The following is an 18,284-nucleotide window of genomic DNA, read 5'->3' as shown; positions in this document are numbered from 1 at the left end:
AGAACCACTGCTTTAGAAGTAAATCTGTCCTGATCGGTGTAATCATGTAGTGGACATCACCCTCTAGGTTAACACGGTACTTCAATATTTGTACACCCAAATAAAGAATGTGAAACACAAATGGTATTACTCTTCTCACAAGTGTTCAAAAAAGTAGACTGGAAATTAAAGCCAAAAACTTAGTCAGAAAAACAGAAAACGAGCGAGCTAAGAAAGGTAGAGAATAGATTATTGTTTGCTTGTTGTTGTGTAAAATGAGAAGAATTACCTACTATTTATACTGTTTTCTGAAAGAGCAAAATGGTAAAATAGCAATGTCAATTTTATTTAAAAAGAAACATGCACTGTCTATGTTGTAGACACGTGTCAACACGAACACGAACAAAGTCAAGCGATGAGAATAAGAGATAAAGCTATATTTAAACTCTGTTAGAAACCTTTTTTTCTATCGCATGACAAATTTGATTCGCACAAATTGCCTAATAGTAGTATCTGAGTGCTAGTGATTTGCTTCCGCTAATAGTGTGCTTGAGTTGTACTTAAAAATATATTATGACAATGTTTTAAAGAAAAATATATAAATAAAAAGGACTTATTTGAACAAAATGTATAATTTTGAAGACATTTTAATATATTATCAATCTAAAATTTGCCCTACCTAAGTAAGGCCCATGAGATTTCTTCATCCATTGAGATCTTCCTCTTTCGTTGCATCCACTTTGATTCGTCAAATTTTATAGGCCATTGGGTCCACCCCAAAACCGACACCTATTTGCCTATTTGGTTAAGTTTAGAGTCTACTTTTAGGAAATGCATGAGTAGTTAAATCGGTTAAATCATTAGTTTTTTATTTGATTAATTCGATCTGTTTATCCGATTTAATTAAATAAATTATTAAAATATTTGTAATAATTTAAAATATATATATATTAAAAAATAGAGAAAATATGTTTAACTAATTTTTTTTAGTCCAATTCAACTGGTTATGAGTAGTTCGAGGATTAACTGATCTAACCACTCTCTCTGAATTGATACCCTAACAATGCTTGATCCAACCGATCCAATTTGATTTAAACGAAATTGGTCTTGAGTTCGTTATAATTAAGTCCTTGCTTGGCCTAATGAATAGGGTTTTAAGACCTTGATAAGTTCTAGCATCACGGACTCCAACATATAAACGGGTTTGAATTGGTCATTTATAAATATAGATGAATTTGGAAAAAATTTGAAGCTTATATACAAATATAATGTTGATATCATACAACCACCTAGCTTGGCCTGCGAGCATTTATACTCCATTTTTGTTATATGATTCATAGAGACTAATTTTTTCGGGGTTTGAGACTATCTCTCCCAACAATTTTGTCTCCAAAATTTGAATACGAATTTTTCAAATGAGAGTACAATATATCTTACCATTCACTTTTAATTGGTTAGAAAGGTGATCCTTAGTCGAGTTTGAATCAAAATAGTCTAGACTGAATCGATTAACATATTGTTTTTGTTTTGATACCCGGATTTCCGTTATAATTCACTTTTAATATACAATAAAAATAGTAAAAAAACCAAAGGAAGCCAATATCACCGTGAAGGCCAATTTTCCTAACAATTGTAGTATGGGACTTCGTAATATATAAACATATTAAAAACGAATGGCTATTAAACATGGTGGTACTGTTGAAATTTCGTACATGAAATTAATGCAGTGTAGAGCTAGAAAGTTCCATGTTTTTGGCCTAAAAAATTAGGTGCATTGCTGAGAGAACATAGGCTCTGGATCTGAGATTTGGTAGTACCGGCAAAAAGGTACGTGGTGGTGTTTGCGGTGGTGGAGCAAAGTTACATTTACTTAGCTGCCTAGTTGGGTGGACTGCAATTATAGCATATTTGCAGATGTAGGGTATAATTTTTTTGACCCCTTTTTTAAAAAAATGTCAAATTAATTCATATACATTAAATTGAAGAGAAAACGAGTCACTTTGTTAAAAATTTCATCCATTCTACTGTTAAAAACCGCTCATGTGCATTAGCATGTGATATACGTAGTATGTCATATGTTACTGTCTAATTATTTTATCATACATGCTCGTTTTTAACTGTACAAATATGTAAAAATTTTAACATGAAAGACCAATTTACCTCTTGATCTAACTTATAAAAGCTAATTTATAAAATTTTTTTAGTAGAAAAGATAAATTAGAATAAGTCTTAATATAAAAATCACCAATAAATGCACCCTTTCACTTATGCTAAACATTTTTCATTCGAACTATTCATTACTTCATTCAAGCAATATATCGTTTTCAAGTATTTATTAAGTTATTATAAATATAAACTCGAAGATGAGCATTGAATACAAGCATATGTGGGTTAAAAATTTCCAAGTTGATCCATTTGGAGGACAAACAATAAGGAGCCAAAATTTAATAATATTATTATTATTATTATAAAGAATTGAATTTATCCATGTTGATTGAGTCTTTAACTCGATTGGTATGAACATTGTTGCAAATACAAGAAAATGTGGATTCGAGTGCGCTGAAGCACATTATCCCTATTTATAAATTTCTAGAAATTGGTATATTGTAACTAACATTCTCAACATTCACAAGAAGTTGTTCATCTAATATTAGTCAAAGAAACGTGTTAGGTGCTACAAGAATTTGAAAAACATTCAGACAGCAAACACACAAAATCTGTCGTGAAAATTTATTAGTTCTAGTGTTAATTTTGGCTCACATTTTAAATTAATCCTCAAATTTTAAAATATTTCAATTAAATAATTAAGATATAAGTATCGTATCAGTTAGGTTTATTTGTCTTCTTAATCATTAGTTTTAATGTTAAATATTGTAACACCCCAAATTTTGAGATTAGAAATTTTGAGTTTTGAGGTTAGGGTTAGAGAGAAAGGTGTGCTATTGTGTTTAGCTACGTGTTTAAGTGTTAAAATGGGCTTGTTGGTCTAGTGGTTTGTTGTGTGTTAGTATACCTCAAGGTTTTAGGTTTGAGTCTTTGGGAAATATTTTTATTTCGTTTTGTTTTGTTAAGTATCAGTTTTGTTTTAAGTTAAAATATATAAAACTATTTATTGTCATTTTTATTGAGATTTTTTTTTCTTCTCTCTGGATGTTCTTCTCTTCCCTTTTCTTTGTTCTTCTTTATTTTTTTCTTTGAAAACAATATTACTTGTGGATGTTGGAGAGTCGTTTCCTTGTCATCAAGTTGGTGTCTGAACGTCTATGATCGCGAATCATGTGTGGGATTCGAACCTCTTTTAATTTATTTGCGAATTGTTGATTTGCTGTGGAATTCGACGATCTTTTTGTGTGTTTCAGTAATTGAGAAATTGAGGCTCGTGTTGTTTATATTTTCTTGAAATTTAGTGCGTTATGGTTGGGTTATGAAACGTTATGATTGGAGGTCGATTTAATGACAAAAAAACTCGATTTTCAGGCTGTTTGCGGGTGTTTTTGTGACCACACAGTTGTGTGCCAGTTCACACGGCCGCGTGGAATTAGGAATTAGGGTTTTCGGGCAAAATTTCCTGCCAGACGACAGTGTGGATGATTTGGGGAAAATGGTCGATTTTCACACGGCCGTGTCCCCTGGGCACACGGGCATGTATATTTGGGAATTAGGGATTAGTGATTTGGTGCCACCCAGCTTGGCCACACGGCTGTGTGGATAATTTGGGGATTTAAGGATCCCACACGGGCGTGTGAGACCCTCACACGGTCGTGTTTACCCTATACTTTATTTTAGCACAATTGGACAGAGAGTTACACGGTTCGTTCACACAGCTATGTCCTTCATCCGCATGGGTGTGTACCTCATCCACACGGGCGTGTTGACCCCCACAAGGGCGTGTTGACCCCCCACTTGGTTTAGGCATTTCCACATAACCAGAGCACACGGCCGTGTGGCCCTAAGTCACTTATTTTGGTTCTGTGTGTGTTTTTACTTGAAAATGTGTCTGTATGGGTTACGACTCCTGGCTAGGCTTTAGTGAGAGTAATTAAGTCTTTGCATCTATGGCTATGTGTTCTGCTTATGTGTTAATTGTGATTACTGTGTGTAAGATGTCTGATTTTGAACCCGGTTAGCTGGGTGAGTGTGCATAACTGTTCTGTCTAATTGTTTGTTGTTGTGTTCCTTGTTTCTGTGAGATTGTATGTATGCAAACACTTGCATAAAGTAAATTTTTGGGTTGGTTGCGAAGAGAATGAAGACTGATTCTGATCTGATTTAGCAGTTTTACTGCAATTTATCTGTACAGCAGTTTACCGCAATGCACTGTACTACAGATACGTCAACTTTGCTACGTATTATTATCTGAGTGCCTTAGTCCACACACATGGTGTGTAGGGTTGGATGGGCCTTTTGAGGTCCTATGTGGTGTGTTTGGTTGGATGAGATTAGACAGCTCTATTAGGGTGTGATCGGGGGACGGAGAGGTGTTTTGGCTGGATGGGTGGATTTTCACTACTTGACAGCATTCATAAGCATCTGTTTAAGTGATTGGGTGTAAGCTTGTTTGTCTGCATTCTGTCTGTTTGACCTATCATTTGTGATTGTTCTTGGGTGTAATGACGTTTGGTAACACTGTGTGTGATGAGAAGTGCTTTGCTTAAGTACGTTTCACAGTTGTACTGTTATCTGAAATCCCGGCCTGTAATTATGTTATTGATCATGTCTTGAACTCACACTGAGCTCATATAGCTCACCCCCTTAGTGTTTCCCCTTTCAGGTACATTTCTAAATTTTGACGCTGGACTCGATATGCAGAGGTCACGAACAGTCACGGTTAAAAATAAATTAACAGTTCTTATTTTTAGTTTCCATTTTGATATACTATTGTGAAATGTAAGGTTTTATAAAAACTGTGGTACGAGTTCTGTTTTTGATATTTCTCGTAAATCTTATTTTGTTCATAAATTAAACTTAACTGTAATTTTTCTGATTGAAATCTACAAGATTTAATGTTCTTGGTTTGTAAGGAGATAAATATGTTTGAAATGAAATTTGAGATAACTTGTTTTGTATAATTTTCCTACAATCACTTCGGTGATCAATATAACCTCCGAAATTCAGTCTAAACTTTTAGGCCGAGTTTTGGGGCATTACAAATATCAACTCAAATATGAAATTGAATATTTTAAAATAAGTGGCTCAAATTATAAACACGTGCTAGATTTGAGGCGTTAAGAAAAAAAACTTTTCTAAATATAATTAACACGATATTTTGTTTAACATGTCAATTTCAAGTTGTCCATGCAGTAAGTATATACGTGTTTATGATTTGATCAGCGTATTTTAAATATGCTTCGTATCAGACTTGAATTGATATTAAATGCTTAAATTGACGATTAGATTGACAGAAAGACCTTACAATGGATATGGATTACCATGATTAGTTATGTACGACATTGTTGATATTGGTTAATCCCTTGGTTTTTTAATGAACATTGGAGAAAATTTGTCTTTCGCTTTATTAGATTCTTATTTTATATATAACAGTACATCTACATTATTTGAATTTTGAACAATGACAAGGAATGTAGACTACATTTTTTTCCCTCTAAACATAAACATAGGATCTAAGCTGTCACCGATGTCTCAACGGCAACTTGGCCGGCGTAACTAACATCGGATTTGACATCAGTTTCCCATAGCTCCGGTAATGCCTGCTTGATATTATGAATGCTTTCCAATGCGTAATCAGCACCTTTTGGTCTTTGGGAAGTACCAACCTGCAAACAGATCAGCTATTCATATACATTCCAAGCAAAAATATTTATGTTAATTGAGACACCAAAACACCTTCCATGGACTTACCAACACAGTGTGTAGACCGACACGTTTTCCGGCTTGGATGTTACGGACACTATCGTCAAAGAACAACTGAAAACGGGAGGAACCCGTTAGTTGGCCGTAACAACTTCGAAGAATAAAGTACACAAAAGAGTAAATTTATAACATAAATCTTACTGTTCTTTGAGGATTGATTTTGGCAATCTTGAGAGCAAGTTCAATGGCACTATCTTGTGGTTTGCAAACAATGGGTGTTTTAGGCAATGTTGCACCTGGCTTTGGGTCGGCAAAATGACCGATTATGTCGAAAATCTCGGGGTTGTTAGCAACACCAGTCGTGGTGGAAACCGATCCGAAGAACTCGACGTCATCCTCGTCATCGGAGACCGTGTTCTTATGGGTAGGATTGAGGGTTTCAAAGCAAATAATCCCTTCAAAACAGTCTTCTAATCCAAGTTTACTAAGAGCTTTAATTGCATGGACCCTATCAGCATTTGTGAAGATCTATATTGAACAGCATACATATTAATTGGACAATTCCATCAAAATAGGGTCAATATTTGCTTATATTGGGCATAGCCCATTACTTACAATTTTTCTAATAGGTAAAGTCAATAATAGGCTCCTCAATTGAGGGTCTGCTTTTAAGTTTTCATAAGGAAGCCCTCCATGGACATAGCTATGGTAATCATCATAGTCAAAGTCATAACCAACAGCCTGTCAAAGTAGAAATAAAAAAAGAGGTAACCCCCATTGAATTTTTAGCTTTTACCTAATGAGAAAAAAAATTTGATGTTGAAAACAAGAAAAAATAAAAGTAAATATACCCTAAGGCCAGCCATTGTTGTCCCATAATTCTTATACAAGTAGTTGGACAATTCAACAATTTTCTCCTTTCCAATCCCCAGCTTTTCAACCATGTAATCTGTAAAAAAAATTAAAAAAATTTTGGGTTATTTTTTTTGGTATCATACAATTAAAGGATTAATATATAGCTACATATGGTAGCGACATATTCACAGCACACACGTACATACTACGTCTAGGGGTGAAGGGAGGGACAAGTAAGAGCCTTGACTCCCTTAAAATGAGAAATTGTGCTTTTAGCTCTTAAAATTCTATAAAATTTTAAGTAAATAAATGGTAAAATTATAATTTGACCCCAAAACTGATAGTTTTTCTATTTAGTCTTCCTAATAACTACAAAGGTATATATGCCAATACAATTTCTTACTTTGCCTCTGATTAGGTTCAAAGGGAGCTGTTCAAATAAAGTTCTAACACTTGCCCTTTTGGAGACTCAAACCCTGATGAATTCTACATATGAACAATTTTTTACCACGGGAGTACAATTTGGGCTTAGTTTAAAAAAAAGAAGTTGGATGATACAATTACAAAGATCACAATGGCAAAAAATCCTTTACCTTTAATGTTGTTTCCACATGCTTTAGCAAGACCAGAGCTCAAGGGATAAAGGGTATCATCAAGATCTGCAAATTCCAATAGAAAAAAGGGTTTCATTATATCATTTAAAAGCCTTTTAGTTCATATATTAATTAATTAATTAATTAATTAACCTTTGATTTTTCTTTTTCTCATTTAGCTTACCAAAGAGAAGGCAATCATATTTAGGCCTTGGAGATAGTCCGTATATGTCCTCATATTCCATTTTTTTTCACCCTTTGATCAATAGACCTTAAATCACCAATGAAATTAAGTTAACATCATAATCCAAAAATGTTATTATGGAGTTTATATTATAAAAAAAAAACCAACTCAAATGGTACACTTTTTAAGGAGTTGGAATGGAAAAATGATGATAATTTTAATAAAAAAAAGCATTAAAAGATGGTGAAAATTAAACATAAGAAAAAACCCAAATTTAAATCTGTGTGTTAGTATGATAATTAAAGTAAACATCCTATATATGACTTAGGTTCGAATCGTGCTAGAAATTTCCCGTGATTGAAAAAAAAAACCCAAATTTCTTTCCACCATGAAAGAAAAGATCAGAACTTTTTTTGCTTAAAAAAATGCATTATGTCAAGGTGGCACTTTTCATTTCAATATGATAGGAAAACAGACATCAAAGAAATGATACGAAAAAGAAAATATTTTTATAAAAGCCCAAAAGGAAAAGCTTTGACAAAGAAAAGAAAAATGCAAGAAAATTTAAGGTTGTAATGAGAAAATAAAAACCATACCAGTTACAAAAAAACAGGGCAAAGCTAAACAAAAGGAAGTGTCTTTGAAGAACAAAAAAGAAAAACAGAGGATTTTGTTAATGTTCTATAGGAAGAACAGAGGGCCAAGGAGGAGGAAGAACAGAGCTAGAATTGGGTTTTTATAGGCAAAAATGGTGGGCTCCTTTGTAATTTTAATTAAGAAAAAAAGACATTTTTTTCCCCATTATGTTGTTAAAGTAATCACATTTAACTTGTGTTGAACAAAAAGAAAACAGAATCTTTTTCTTGTAATGTTCAAAGTGCATGAGAAAGTGAGAAAGTCACAGGCAGTCACCTAGAAAAAGAAAACTTTCTTTAAAGGTTTAATTTTGATTTTAGTCCCTTTATTATGTTGAAAGCTGAGAATTGATCTTTTTATTTCAATTTGGTATAATATAATCCTTCAGTTTTATAATGTTATCAGGGGTGAAGCCATAAAAAGATTTAGTGGAGAGGAGGTGGAATTAAATTATAAATTTTTGAGAGGTTAAAGTGTAATTTTATCATGTATGAACTTATGATTTCATTGTAATTTTATCATGTATGAACTTATGATTTCATCTTTTTTTTAAGGGACTAAATAGATTTGGTTTTTGTTTTGGGGGATCAAAGTATAGTTTTACCATATATTAACTTCTAATTTTAAATTTTTGAGGGACTAAAAGGCCAACTTTCCATTGAGGGGACAAGGTAAAGCAAATTAGTCCTTATGCATTAGATCAAAAAGCAAATTGGTCTTTTTTGTTGTTAAAAACTGGTGTGGCTGATAAAATAACCAGATAATTATACATGGTGTGCCACGTACACCTCATTCTGGCATACAATGACCAATTTTCAACAGTAAAAATGAATGGAATTTTTAACAAAACGATCAGTTTACTCTTTGATCTAACGTATAGGGACTAATTTGTCCATTTTTTTAGTAGAGGAGGAAAAATACAATCTGACTTCTAATATAAGGGCCTCAACTATACTTTTACCAAAGATGACTAAATTATGTTAAATTAAAACAGGGAAACTAAATCTCAAATTTCAAAATAGTAAAAGGACTAAAACCAAAATTAAACCATTTAAAGAAAAAATTAAGAAATAAAAAGAAGGAGGTAAAACCGAGTTAGCTGTCTGAATAAGACTATCAATGAACTTTTACATTCCCTGTTTTGTCCCTATTTTTCCATTTGTCTAAACTTAGGTCATTTCTTTATTATTAATTTATTACAACAAAAATCTATATTTGTCTGAATATGAAGCAAAATTTAATGTAATTTGGTGAGCTGTAAACTGTTCTTTGGCTTCTTGTAATCAGTTTGGCACAAAAGATTGGATGCAATGCTTAGCCTAAAAAACAGGTAATTCTTTTCATTTTTTTAATAAATATAAAAATTAAAGATACCATTTTTTTAATTTGTAGGCTAACTCTCAATTATCAATGTAAACAACATATAATATCTGGTTATGGAGTTCCATCCTCGTTCTGGGTATAAAATAATTTTAAAACGCGTGATCAATATTTACTAATTAATGAGGTTACAGAATGTAAATAATTAATTATTGAATTTGTTCTGATAGATGCTTTGAGAAATAAAAACAAAAACAAAACATATAATACCAATTTAGAGTTAAAGCTAAAATAAGTCTTCTTTCTTTGCTATCTTTCTTTGCGATGTATTTTAGTTAGGCACTCTGGTTTTGAAGGTTTTGATTAAATTTAAAATCGATTTGGGTCTAACTCTTAGATGAGATAAACTCTTTCGATATTGTCTTCATCTACAAAGTTCTTATTCAAAATCTTACTTAATATATATTGAGTTCCTTATCGTTCAACCCAATAAATGTTGGTATCCATGGGTTAGCTAGGTTTGAAGTATGAAGGATGTACTTTAATCATATTTGGGCTAATTATGGTTTTAGTCCTTGTATTTTGCTAGAACTTGGAATTTGCTCCCTTTGTTTTAATTTGACACAATTTGATCCCTCCACTTTAATATTAATGTTTTCTTCATTCACAAAACTTGTACTTCTAATCACAGTCTTACTCCTTGTATTATGCTGAAATTAGAAATTTAACCCCTTTAATTTTACATAATTTGCTCTCTCCATTTTAATAACATTTTTTTCCAACTATAAAACTCATACTTGTAGCATTACTTATCAAGCTCGTCTTCACTCAAACCTAATAAATGTTGCTATCCCGTATTAGGTAGATTTGAACCGAGGATGATGTATTTTAATCAGATTTGGTCTAATTATGGTTTTAGTCCCTATATTTTACTAAAATTTGAAATTTCATTCCTTTACTTTAATTTAACATAATTTAATGTCTTGACTTTAATAATGTTATTAGTAAATCTAAATAGATAACACTATGAAGCACTACCCTTAAAGTGATTACATGAATTTTCATGAATCTTTTAACAACATTAATATTGTAACACTTGTAACGTTATAAAAATAGAATGATAAATTATATCAAATTAAAATATAAAAATTAAATCTCAAATTTCAACATAACTAACAAACCTAAGTTATAATTAGACCATCGTAGTTTGTTGTGCGGAAGCGTGTAAAAGAGTAAAATTATTGTACTAAAAAATCACACCAAGTTCAATTCCCAGGAAAGAGAGGTGGATCACAAGGATCGCTTAAGTACCAGGTCTTTCCTAGCTAGAATATCCCTCAATCGTAATTTAATAGCACAATAAATCACTACAATCACACACACAATTCATGCAGAATAATACAATAAAGAACACAAGAATTTAACGAGGTTCAGCAAATTTTGCCTACGTCCTCGGGCACTACCAAATATATTTCACTCCAAAATACAAGTGAGAATTTACAAAGAGAGAGAGAGAGAAAACAATGCCTTAAGTAGAGAATGGCAAGTTTGAGATACAGAATGAGAGATGGTTATGCCTATTTATAGTTGAGGTTCAGGGATCAACTTGCAAAGTCACATTACAATTAGAGACCATATATTGCAAATATCTCAGATTTTATTATGCCAATATCTCGATACCCATATCTTTGACTTTCCAATATTTGATACCCATATCTTTGACTTTCCAATATTTGATACCCATATCTTTGATTTTCCATAAATATGGATAATTCCCAATAATCTCCACCTTGAAGATTTGATTCGAGTAATCTTATCTTCACACAATTCTCTCTGCCTTTGTCAACAACACTTGATAGTGCCTTCTTCAACTGTTAAACATGTAGAATATTGATTAAGTTCAAACAATGTTCGAACTTGATTGTTGTTACCACCTTGGTCATCATATCTGCGGGATTATCTGCAGTCTTAATCTTCTGAAGGTGAATTTTCCCCTCATCAATAATTTCCCGCACAAAGTGGAAACGTACATCGATATGCTTTGTACGTGCATGATAGACTTGATTCTTTGCTAAATGAATAGCACTTTGACTATCACAATACACATTAATATGCTCCTGGACCAATCCCAAGGTTTTAACCATACCTTGTAACCAAATAGCTTCCTTTACAGCCTCTGTTACAGCCATGTATTCAGCTTCTGTGGTTGACAACGCAACTGTAGACTGCAGTGTAGACTTCCAACTTATTGGTCCTCCAGCAAGAGTAAACACATAACCAGTGGTTGATCTTCGTTTGTCCAAATCACCGGCATAATCAGAATCAACGTACCCAACAACATCTTTACCAAGTGCAGTATCCTGCTTGAACAGTAATCCAATATCCATGGTCTTATGAATATACCGTAGAATCCATTTCACAGCTTGCCAATGTCCTTTTCCAGGATTATGCATATACCTGCTCACTATACTAACTGCCTGTGAAATGCCGGGTCTTGTACACACCATTGCATACATCAAGCTACCTACTGCATTAGAATACGGAACTTGTAACATGTATTCTTGTTCCGTATTTGTCGAAGGAGATAGTTGTGTAGAAAGCTTGAAATGAGAAGCCAACGGGGTACTTACAGCTTTAGTCTGCTCGTTCATGGCAAACTTCTGTAGTATCTTCTTTAAATATTGCTTCTGAGATAAACTAACTCTGCCATGAGCTCTATCCCTACATATTTCCATGCCAAGGATCTTCTTAGCTTCACCTAGATCTTTCATCTCAAACTCAAGGTTGAGTTGAGTCTTCAATCTCTCAATTTCAACTTTACTCTTAGATGCTATCAACATATCATCAACATATAAGAGCAAGTATACGAAAAATCCTTCTTGTAGCTTCTGAAAATACACGCAATGATCAAATTTACTTCTTGTATACCTTTGCCCTTTCATGAATTGATCAAATCGCTTGTACCACTGCCTTAGAGATTGTTTCAATCCATAAAGCGACTTTGTCAGTTTGCAAACCCAATTTTCTTTATCAGCAACCTTGAATCCATCTGGCTGAGTCATATAGATTTCCTCTTCCAAATCACTGTGTAAAAATGCGGTCTTCACATCGAGCTGAACTAGTTCAAGATCATATTGCGCAACCAAGGCTAGCAAAATCCGAATAGACGAATGCTTCACAACTGGAGAAAATACTTCATTGTAGTCTATTCCTTCTTTCTGAGCGTAACCCTTTGCTACCAATCTAGCCTTGTATCGAACTTCATTTTTATCAGGAAATCCTTCCTTCTTTGCATATATCCATTTGCATCCAATTGCCTTCTTTCCTTTAGGTAGTGTCACCAACTCCCAAGTCCTATTTTTATGAAGAGACTGCATTTCTTCATTCATAGCTTGCTTCCACTTTACACTATCAGAGTTACTTCTTGCTTCTGTGTAAGTAGAAGGAACATCATCATCTGTAATTGGAAGTGTATAGGCCACCATATCATCAAAGCGAGCAGGCATACGAATCTCTCTTCTTGGCCTTCTATATGCAATTGAATCATGTTGTTGTAGAAGTTCTTGGGTCAAAACTTCTTCATCATTTGTTCCTTCAATATTAGCTGGATCATCATTAACCTTTTCAAGCTCCACCTGCTGCAAAGTGCCACTGGTTGTGTTATCCTTTTTTGAATCATTGTTCTTCATCATGGTTGATTCATCAAAAGTCACATCTCTACTGAAAATTATTTTCCTTGTATCAGGACACCAGAGACGGTATCCTTTTACTCCACCAGTTATACCCATGAATAATGCTTTCTTTGCTCTTGGGTCTAACTTAGATTCTTTTACATGATAATATGCAGTGGAACCAAAAATATGTAAAGAATCATAATCAATAGCAGGTTTACCAGTCCACATCTCCATAGGAGTTTTTCCATTTATTGCAGCTGATGGCAAACGGTTAATTAGATGGCACGCATATGTAACTGCCTCAGCCCAAAATTCTTTGCCCAATCCAGCATTGGACAACATACATCGAACTTTCTCCAGTATAGTTCGATTCATTCGTTCTGCCACCCCATTTTGCTGTGGTGTATCCCGAACAGTGAAGTGTCGCACAATGCCCTCATCTTGGCATACTTGTAGAAATGGATCGTTTTTGTACTCAGTACCATTATTTGATCGAAGTCGTTTGACCTTTCGACCAGTCTGAGTCTCCACCATCTTCTTCCATTTCAGAAATGCATCCAAAACTTCACTTTTTCTTTTCATTAGATACACCCATACTTTTCTTGAATAATCATCAACAAAAGTAACAAAATAGTGCATACCTCCCAAAGAAGCTACTTTGGTAGGTCCCCACACATCACTGTGAACGTAGTCCAGAATTCCTTTCGTATTGTGAATTGCTGGACCAAATTTTACCCTCTTCTGCTTGCCCAGAACACAATGTTCACAGAATTCCATTTTGCAAGAATTTGCACCTTTCAATAAGCCTTGCTTCACCAATGTCTGCAAAACTTTTTCACCAGCATGTCCCAATCGCATATGCCATAATCTGGTAGCCTTTGAATCTACATCTTTTGTAGAAACTGTTGATGTTGATCCAATAACTGTACTTCCATTTAAAAAATACAAGTTATTTCTTCTTGTGCCTTTCATCACCGTCAGTTGCCCAGCTACTACTTTTAGTAATCCATCTCTCAAAGTGATTGTGAGCCCTTTAGATTCTAGGGCACCTAATGAGATGAGATTTTTCTTCAGGCTAGGTACGTAGCGAACATCTGTCAAGACTTGGATTGAGCCGTCGTGATTCTTCAATTGGACTGTACCCACTCCCATTGTCTTACAAGCACTATCATTTCCCATAAGAACAATTCCACCTTCTAGCTCTTTAAGACTAGAAAACCAGTCCTTATTAGGACACATATGGTAAGTACATCCTGAATCCAAAATCCACTCATCCGTTTGACATGCCATTGCCATGCCAACCAAGCTAAAGTCTGACTCCTCATCATGCTCTGCTACACATGCATTAGAAATAGCCTTGCCCTTTTGTAGCTTAGGACAATTCTTTTTCCAATGCCCTTTTTCACGGCAAAAGGCACATTCATCTTTGGTGGGTCTCCCTTTGGACTTTCCCCTTCTACCAGATTTGCTGCTGTGTGAACGACCTCTTACTGTTAAGACTTCTGCGGTTGTATCTCTGTGATCTCTTTTATCTTTCTTTCGAGTCTCAGATCTATACAACGCACTACAGACTGCATCAAATGTGATTGTATCCTTCCCATGAAGCAATGTGGTGGTAAGATGATCATATTCATCAGGAAGAGAATTCAACAACAGTAATGCCTTGTCTTCATCTTCAAATTTCTCATCCAAATTTAGCAAGTCTGCTAAAATTTTATTGAATGAGTTCACATGGTCATTCATCGACATACCGGGTGCATACGTGAATCGATAAAGTTTCTTTTTCATATAAAGCCTATTTTCAAGACTTTTTGTTAGAAACTTTTCTTCCAGTGTATCCCACAACTTCTTCGCTGATGTCTCCCTCATGACAGAGTACTTCTGCTCTTTGGCCAAACATAGGCGAATTGTTCCACATGCCTGTCTATTGATCTTGGCCCACTCCTTGTCATCCATCTTGTCAGGTTTTTCTTCAAGGGCTATATCCAGCTTTTGCTGACATAAGACATCCAGGATCTCACATTGCCACATACCAAAATCATTGGTACCATCAAATTTCTCTACTTCAAATTTCGCATTGGTCACAGTAGTCTTTGACGATGACTTTTCCATTTTTTTCTCCTCAATCCCAACTACAGTACGTGAACAGTGCCGTGAACGATCGTATTCCCCAAGTACGAATCTAGCTCTGATACCAATTGTTGTGCGGAAGCGTGTAAAAGAGTAAAATTATTGTACTAAAAAATCACACTAAGTTCAATTCCCAGGAAAGAGAGGTGGATCACAAGGATCGCTTAAGTACCAGGTCTTTCCTAGCCAGAATATCCCTCAATCGTAATTTAATAGCACAATAAATCACTACAATCACACACACAATTCATGCAGAATAATACAATAAAGAATACAAGAATTTAACGAGGTTCAGCAAATTTTGCCTACGTCCTCGGGCACTACCAAATATATTTCACTCCAAAATACAAGTGAGAATTTACAAAGAGAGAGAGAGAAAACAATGCCTTAAGTAGAGAATGGCAAGTTTGAGATACAGAATGAGAGATGGTTATGCCTATTTATAGTTGAGGTTCAGGGATCAACTTGCAAAGTCACATTACAATTAGGGACCATATATTGCAAATATCTCAGATTTTATTATGCCAATATCTCGATACCCATATCTTTGACTTTCCAATATTTGATACCCATATCTTTGACTTTCCAATATTTGATACCCATATCTTTGATTTTCCATAAATATGGATAATTCCCAATATAGTTATATAAAAAATTCAATTTAAATCAGATTAAGTTTTTATTGAGTTAAAGAATTTGAACATAATTGCAAAGATTTTCTTTTTCTTTAAAAGTGGTTTATTATATTTGGGGATTCAAAGTAAATTTATTCAAAACTTGAAAGGATAACTCAAATTCCATGAATTTACACCCAAATGTATATAAATATTCAAAAATATATTTTTTTTGAATTTAAATTTGATCATAAAATATCTTTTTTAACAATCTTATTATACGTTCTTATCATATTTTCTCTTTTCAATACAATACTTAGAACTACCCATAGCCCCTCCCTAACCCATAAATAGGAGAATAATGCGTTTCAGCATACTCAAACCCACATCCTCCTACACTGACAATAAAACCCGTATCAATCAAGACTCAACCGACTAATTATAAAATATCTAAGCATATTTTTTCATTTTATGAATAATGGAGGGGGAAGTACATGGGGTACTTTCTCTCATTATTATTTATCTTTTATTGAACAAGTGGTTGTAATGCTTTTCACAAATCCATGCAAAAAGAATTATGTCATGTGTTTCGTTTAGGTATGAAAAAAATTACTAGGTGTGAACATAGGTAGGTTTTTTTTCTTTTCTCAGTTTGGATGTACGGTACAGTACATTTAATTTATTTTTTATTTCACACTACAGTATTATTATAGTATTTAATCTCACTATCATCGTTGTTTTTACACTAATCACATATAAACGTATAGTCTATCCAAACCCACATTTAACGCATTTAAGATTTATTTAATTATTTTTTTAAATTTTATTGAATTTAAGAAAAATAAATCAAACTATATTTTTGTAAAGTATTTGTTTAGGATTAAAATTTAATTATAATCAAGAAAAAAATATATGGAAATGACAAGTGTTGATTTATAAATTGATTTTTGAGTAAAAAAGTAGATTAGGAAGGAATATCTAGACATGTGATTGCAGCTGAAATTTTACATTACTCCACAATGAATCAATCATTGAAGATTGATGTGTTTTTTTAAGTTACAATAATTTGAGTTATTAAAAACTTTACTTAAAAGTAATTAATTAATTCAGTTTGACTAGTCGATTGAGTCTTAACTCGATTGATATCGGCATTATTGTTAATGTAGGAGGACATGAGTTCGAGTGCACTGAAATACATTATCCTCTTATTTAAGGATTGAGAAGAGGTTATGAGTAGTTTTAGTTATTGTATTAAAAAAAAGTAAATATAATAGATGACTTCGATTCTAGAAAATGATAAATTTACTTTGAAACTCTTTAAAAATTTGTAAACTTACAAATTACTATAATGAAGAGCAATTTTTTGGCTTCACATTAGTTTCTCTATAGCAACCAAGACATCATTAGTAATAAAATGTATTTATCTGTCATTTTCTATATAATTGAAGACAAGGGACAGCAAAATCATGTCTTTTAGCCTTTTATAATAATCAACATATATAGATAGACCATTACCTTTCTTATAAAAATGAACATAATTCTCATGTTTTGTGTATATACTCTCATTAGGATAGATTTTGATGATTTGATGAAGCAATGTCTGTTATGATATCCAACTTGTTATGATATTCACTGTTACTGACCCACTGACTTGTTAGTCCGTCGGGTTTTGACCTGCACGCCGTATGGGCGAACCCAAGATGGAGATGCGCAGTATGGGTTCGATTACACATGGTGCAAACCTTGTGTATGTGAACCCACCTCAAGGTAGGGTACATGTCACCAAGCATGGTAACTTACCTAACATATCACATCTATGAATAGTGACCGTATTATATAAATACATAGAATTAACTCATTTGAGGGGACACACAAAAAAATACTCAACAAAACTAATATTTCGATTTACGAATTAGTTTAGCTTAAATTATGAATAAGAAAGTTTTACAATTTTGGCTTTGGGAAAAGAAATAAATGATTACATACAGAATTAAAAATGCTCCCTAGATGGGAATTTGTTGAAAAAAAAAGAACAAAAAAGAATGGGGTTATAATGTAGATGTGTGTGTGGTGCTAAATGCTTCCATTGATATATGTGAAAAGGACTAACCCTAACTATAAAAAAGAAAAGGACTAGTAACCCTAATGAAAACCAAAGACATAAAAGTTGGCCATATTTAATGTAATAAGGATAAAATTGAGAAGATTTTTAAACAATGGGAAATGTACAAGAAAGTAGATAGAAAAAGGAGAGGCTAAAAACCAAGAAGCGTGTGCACTAAAATTTATTGCAGAGGATGGCAGTGTAGGGAGACGAATTGAAATTATTTTGTCTATTTATATGAATTTCAGTAGAATAATTAAAGGATAAAAATGTAATTTTCTAGAATGAAAGTTAGAAAATTTACTGGAGATCAAAATGAAGTTTTACCATATGAACAAAAAGGAGTGTGGGGCCTTTGCCTCCCCCTTGGATACACCCTTGATA

At 33.5% G+C, this 18,284-nt stretch overlaps 1 protein-coding gene across 1 annotated transcript; it reads right to left on the bottom strand.

The window, feature by feature from the left end:
* Nucleotides 1-5,468: 5,468 nt before the first annotated feature.
* On the bottom strand, nucleotides 5,469-8,194 carry LOC107958006 (suppressor of disruption of TFIIS). The gene is made up of 8 exons (XM_016893651.2): nucleotides 8,019-8,194; nucleotides 7,423-7,509; nucleotides 7,239-7,304; nucleotides 6,642-6,739; nucleotides 6,406-6,531; nucleotides 5,992-6,318; nucleotides 5,839-5,904; nucleotides 5,469-5,753 (listed from the first exon to the last, which is right to left on the bottom strand). The coding sequence occupies exons 2-8, from the start codon at nucleotides 7,481-7,483 to the stop codon at nucleotides 5,601-5,603; spliced, it is 897 nt and encodes a 298-aa protein (XP_016749140.2). The 5' UTR covers nucleotides 7,484-7,509; nucleotides 8,019-8,194; the 3' UTR covers nucleotides 5,469-5,600.
* Between the last annotated feature and the right edge of the window lie 10,090 nt (nucleotides 8,195-18,284).

Source organism: Gossypium hirsutum, chromosome A01 (assembly GCF_007990345.1).
Source record: "Gossypium hirsutum isolate 1008001.06 chromosome A01, Gossypium_hirsutum_v2.1, whole genome shotgun sequence".
NCBI lineage: Eukaryota > Viridiplantae > Streptophyta > Magnoliopsida > Malvales > Malvaceae > Gossypium > Gossypium hirsutum.
This window is presented reverse-complemented; position numbering and strand designations above follow the sequence as displayed.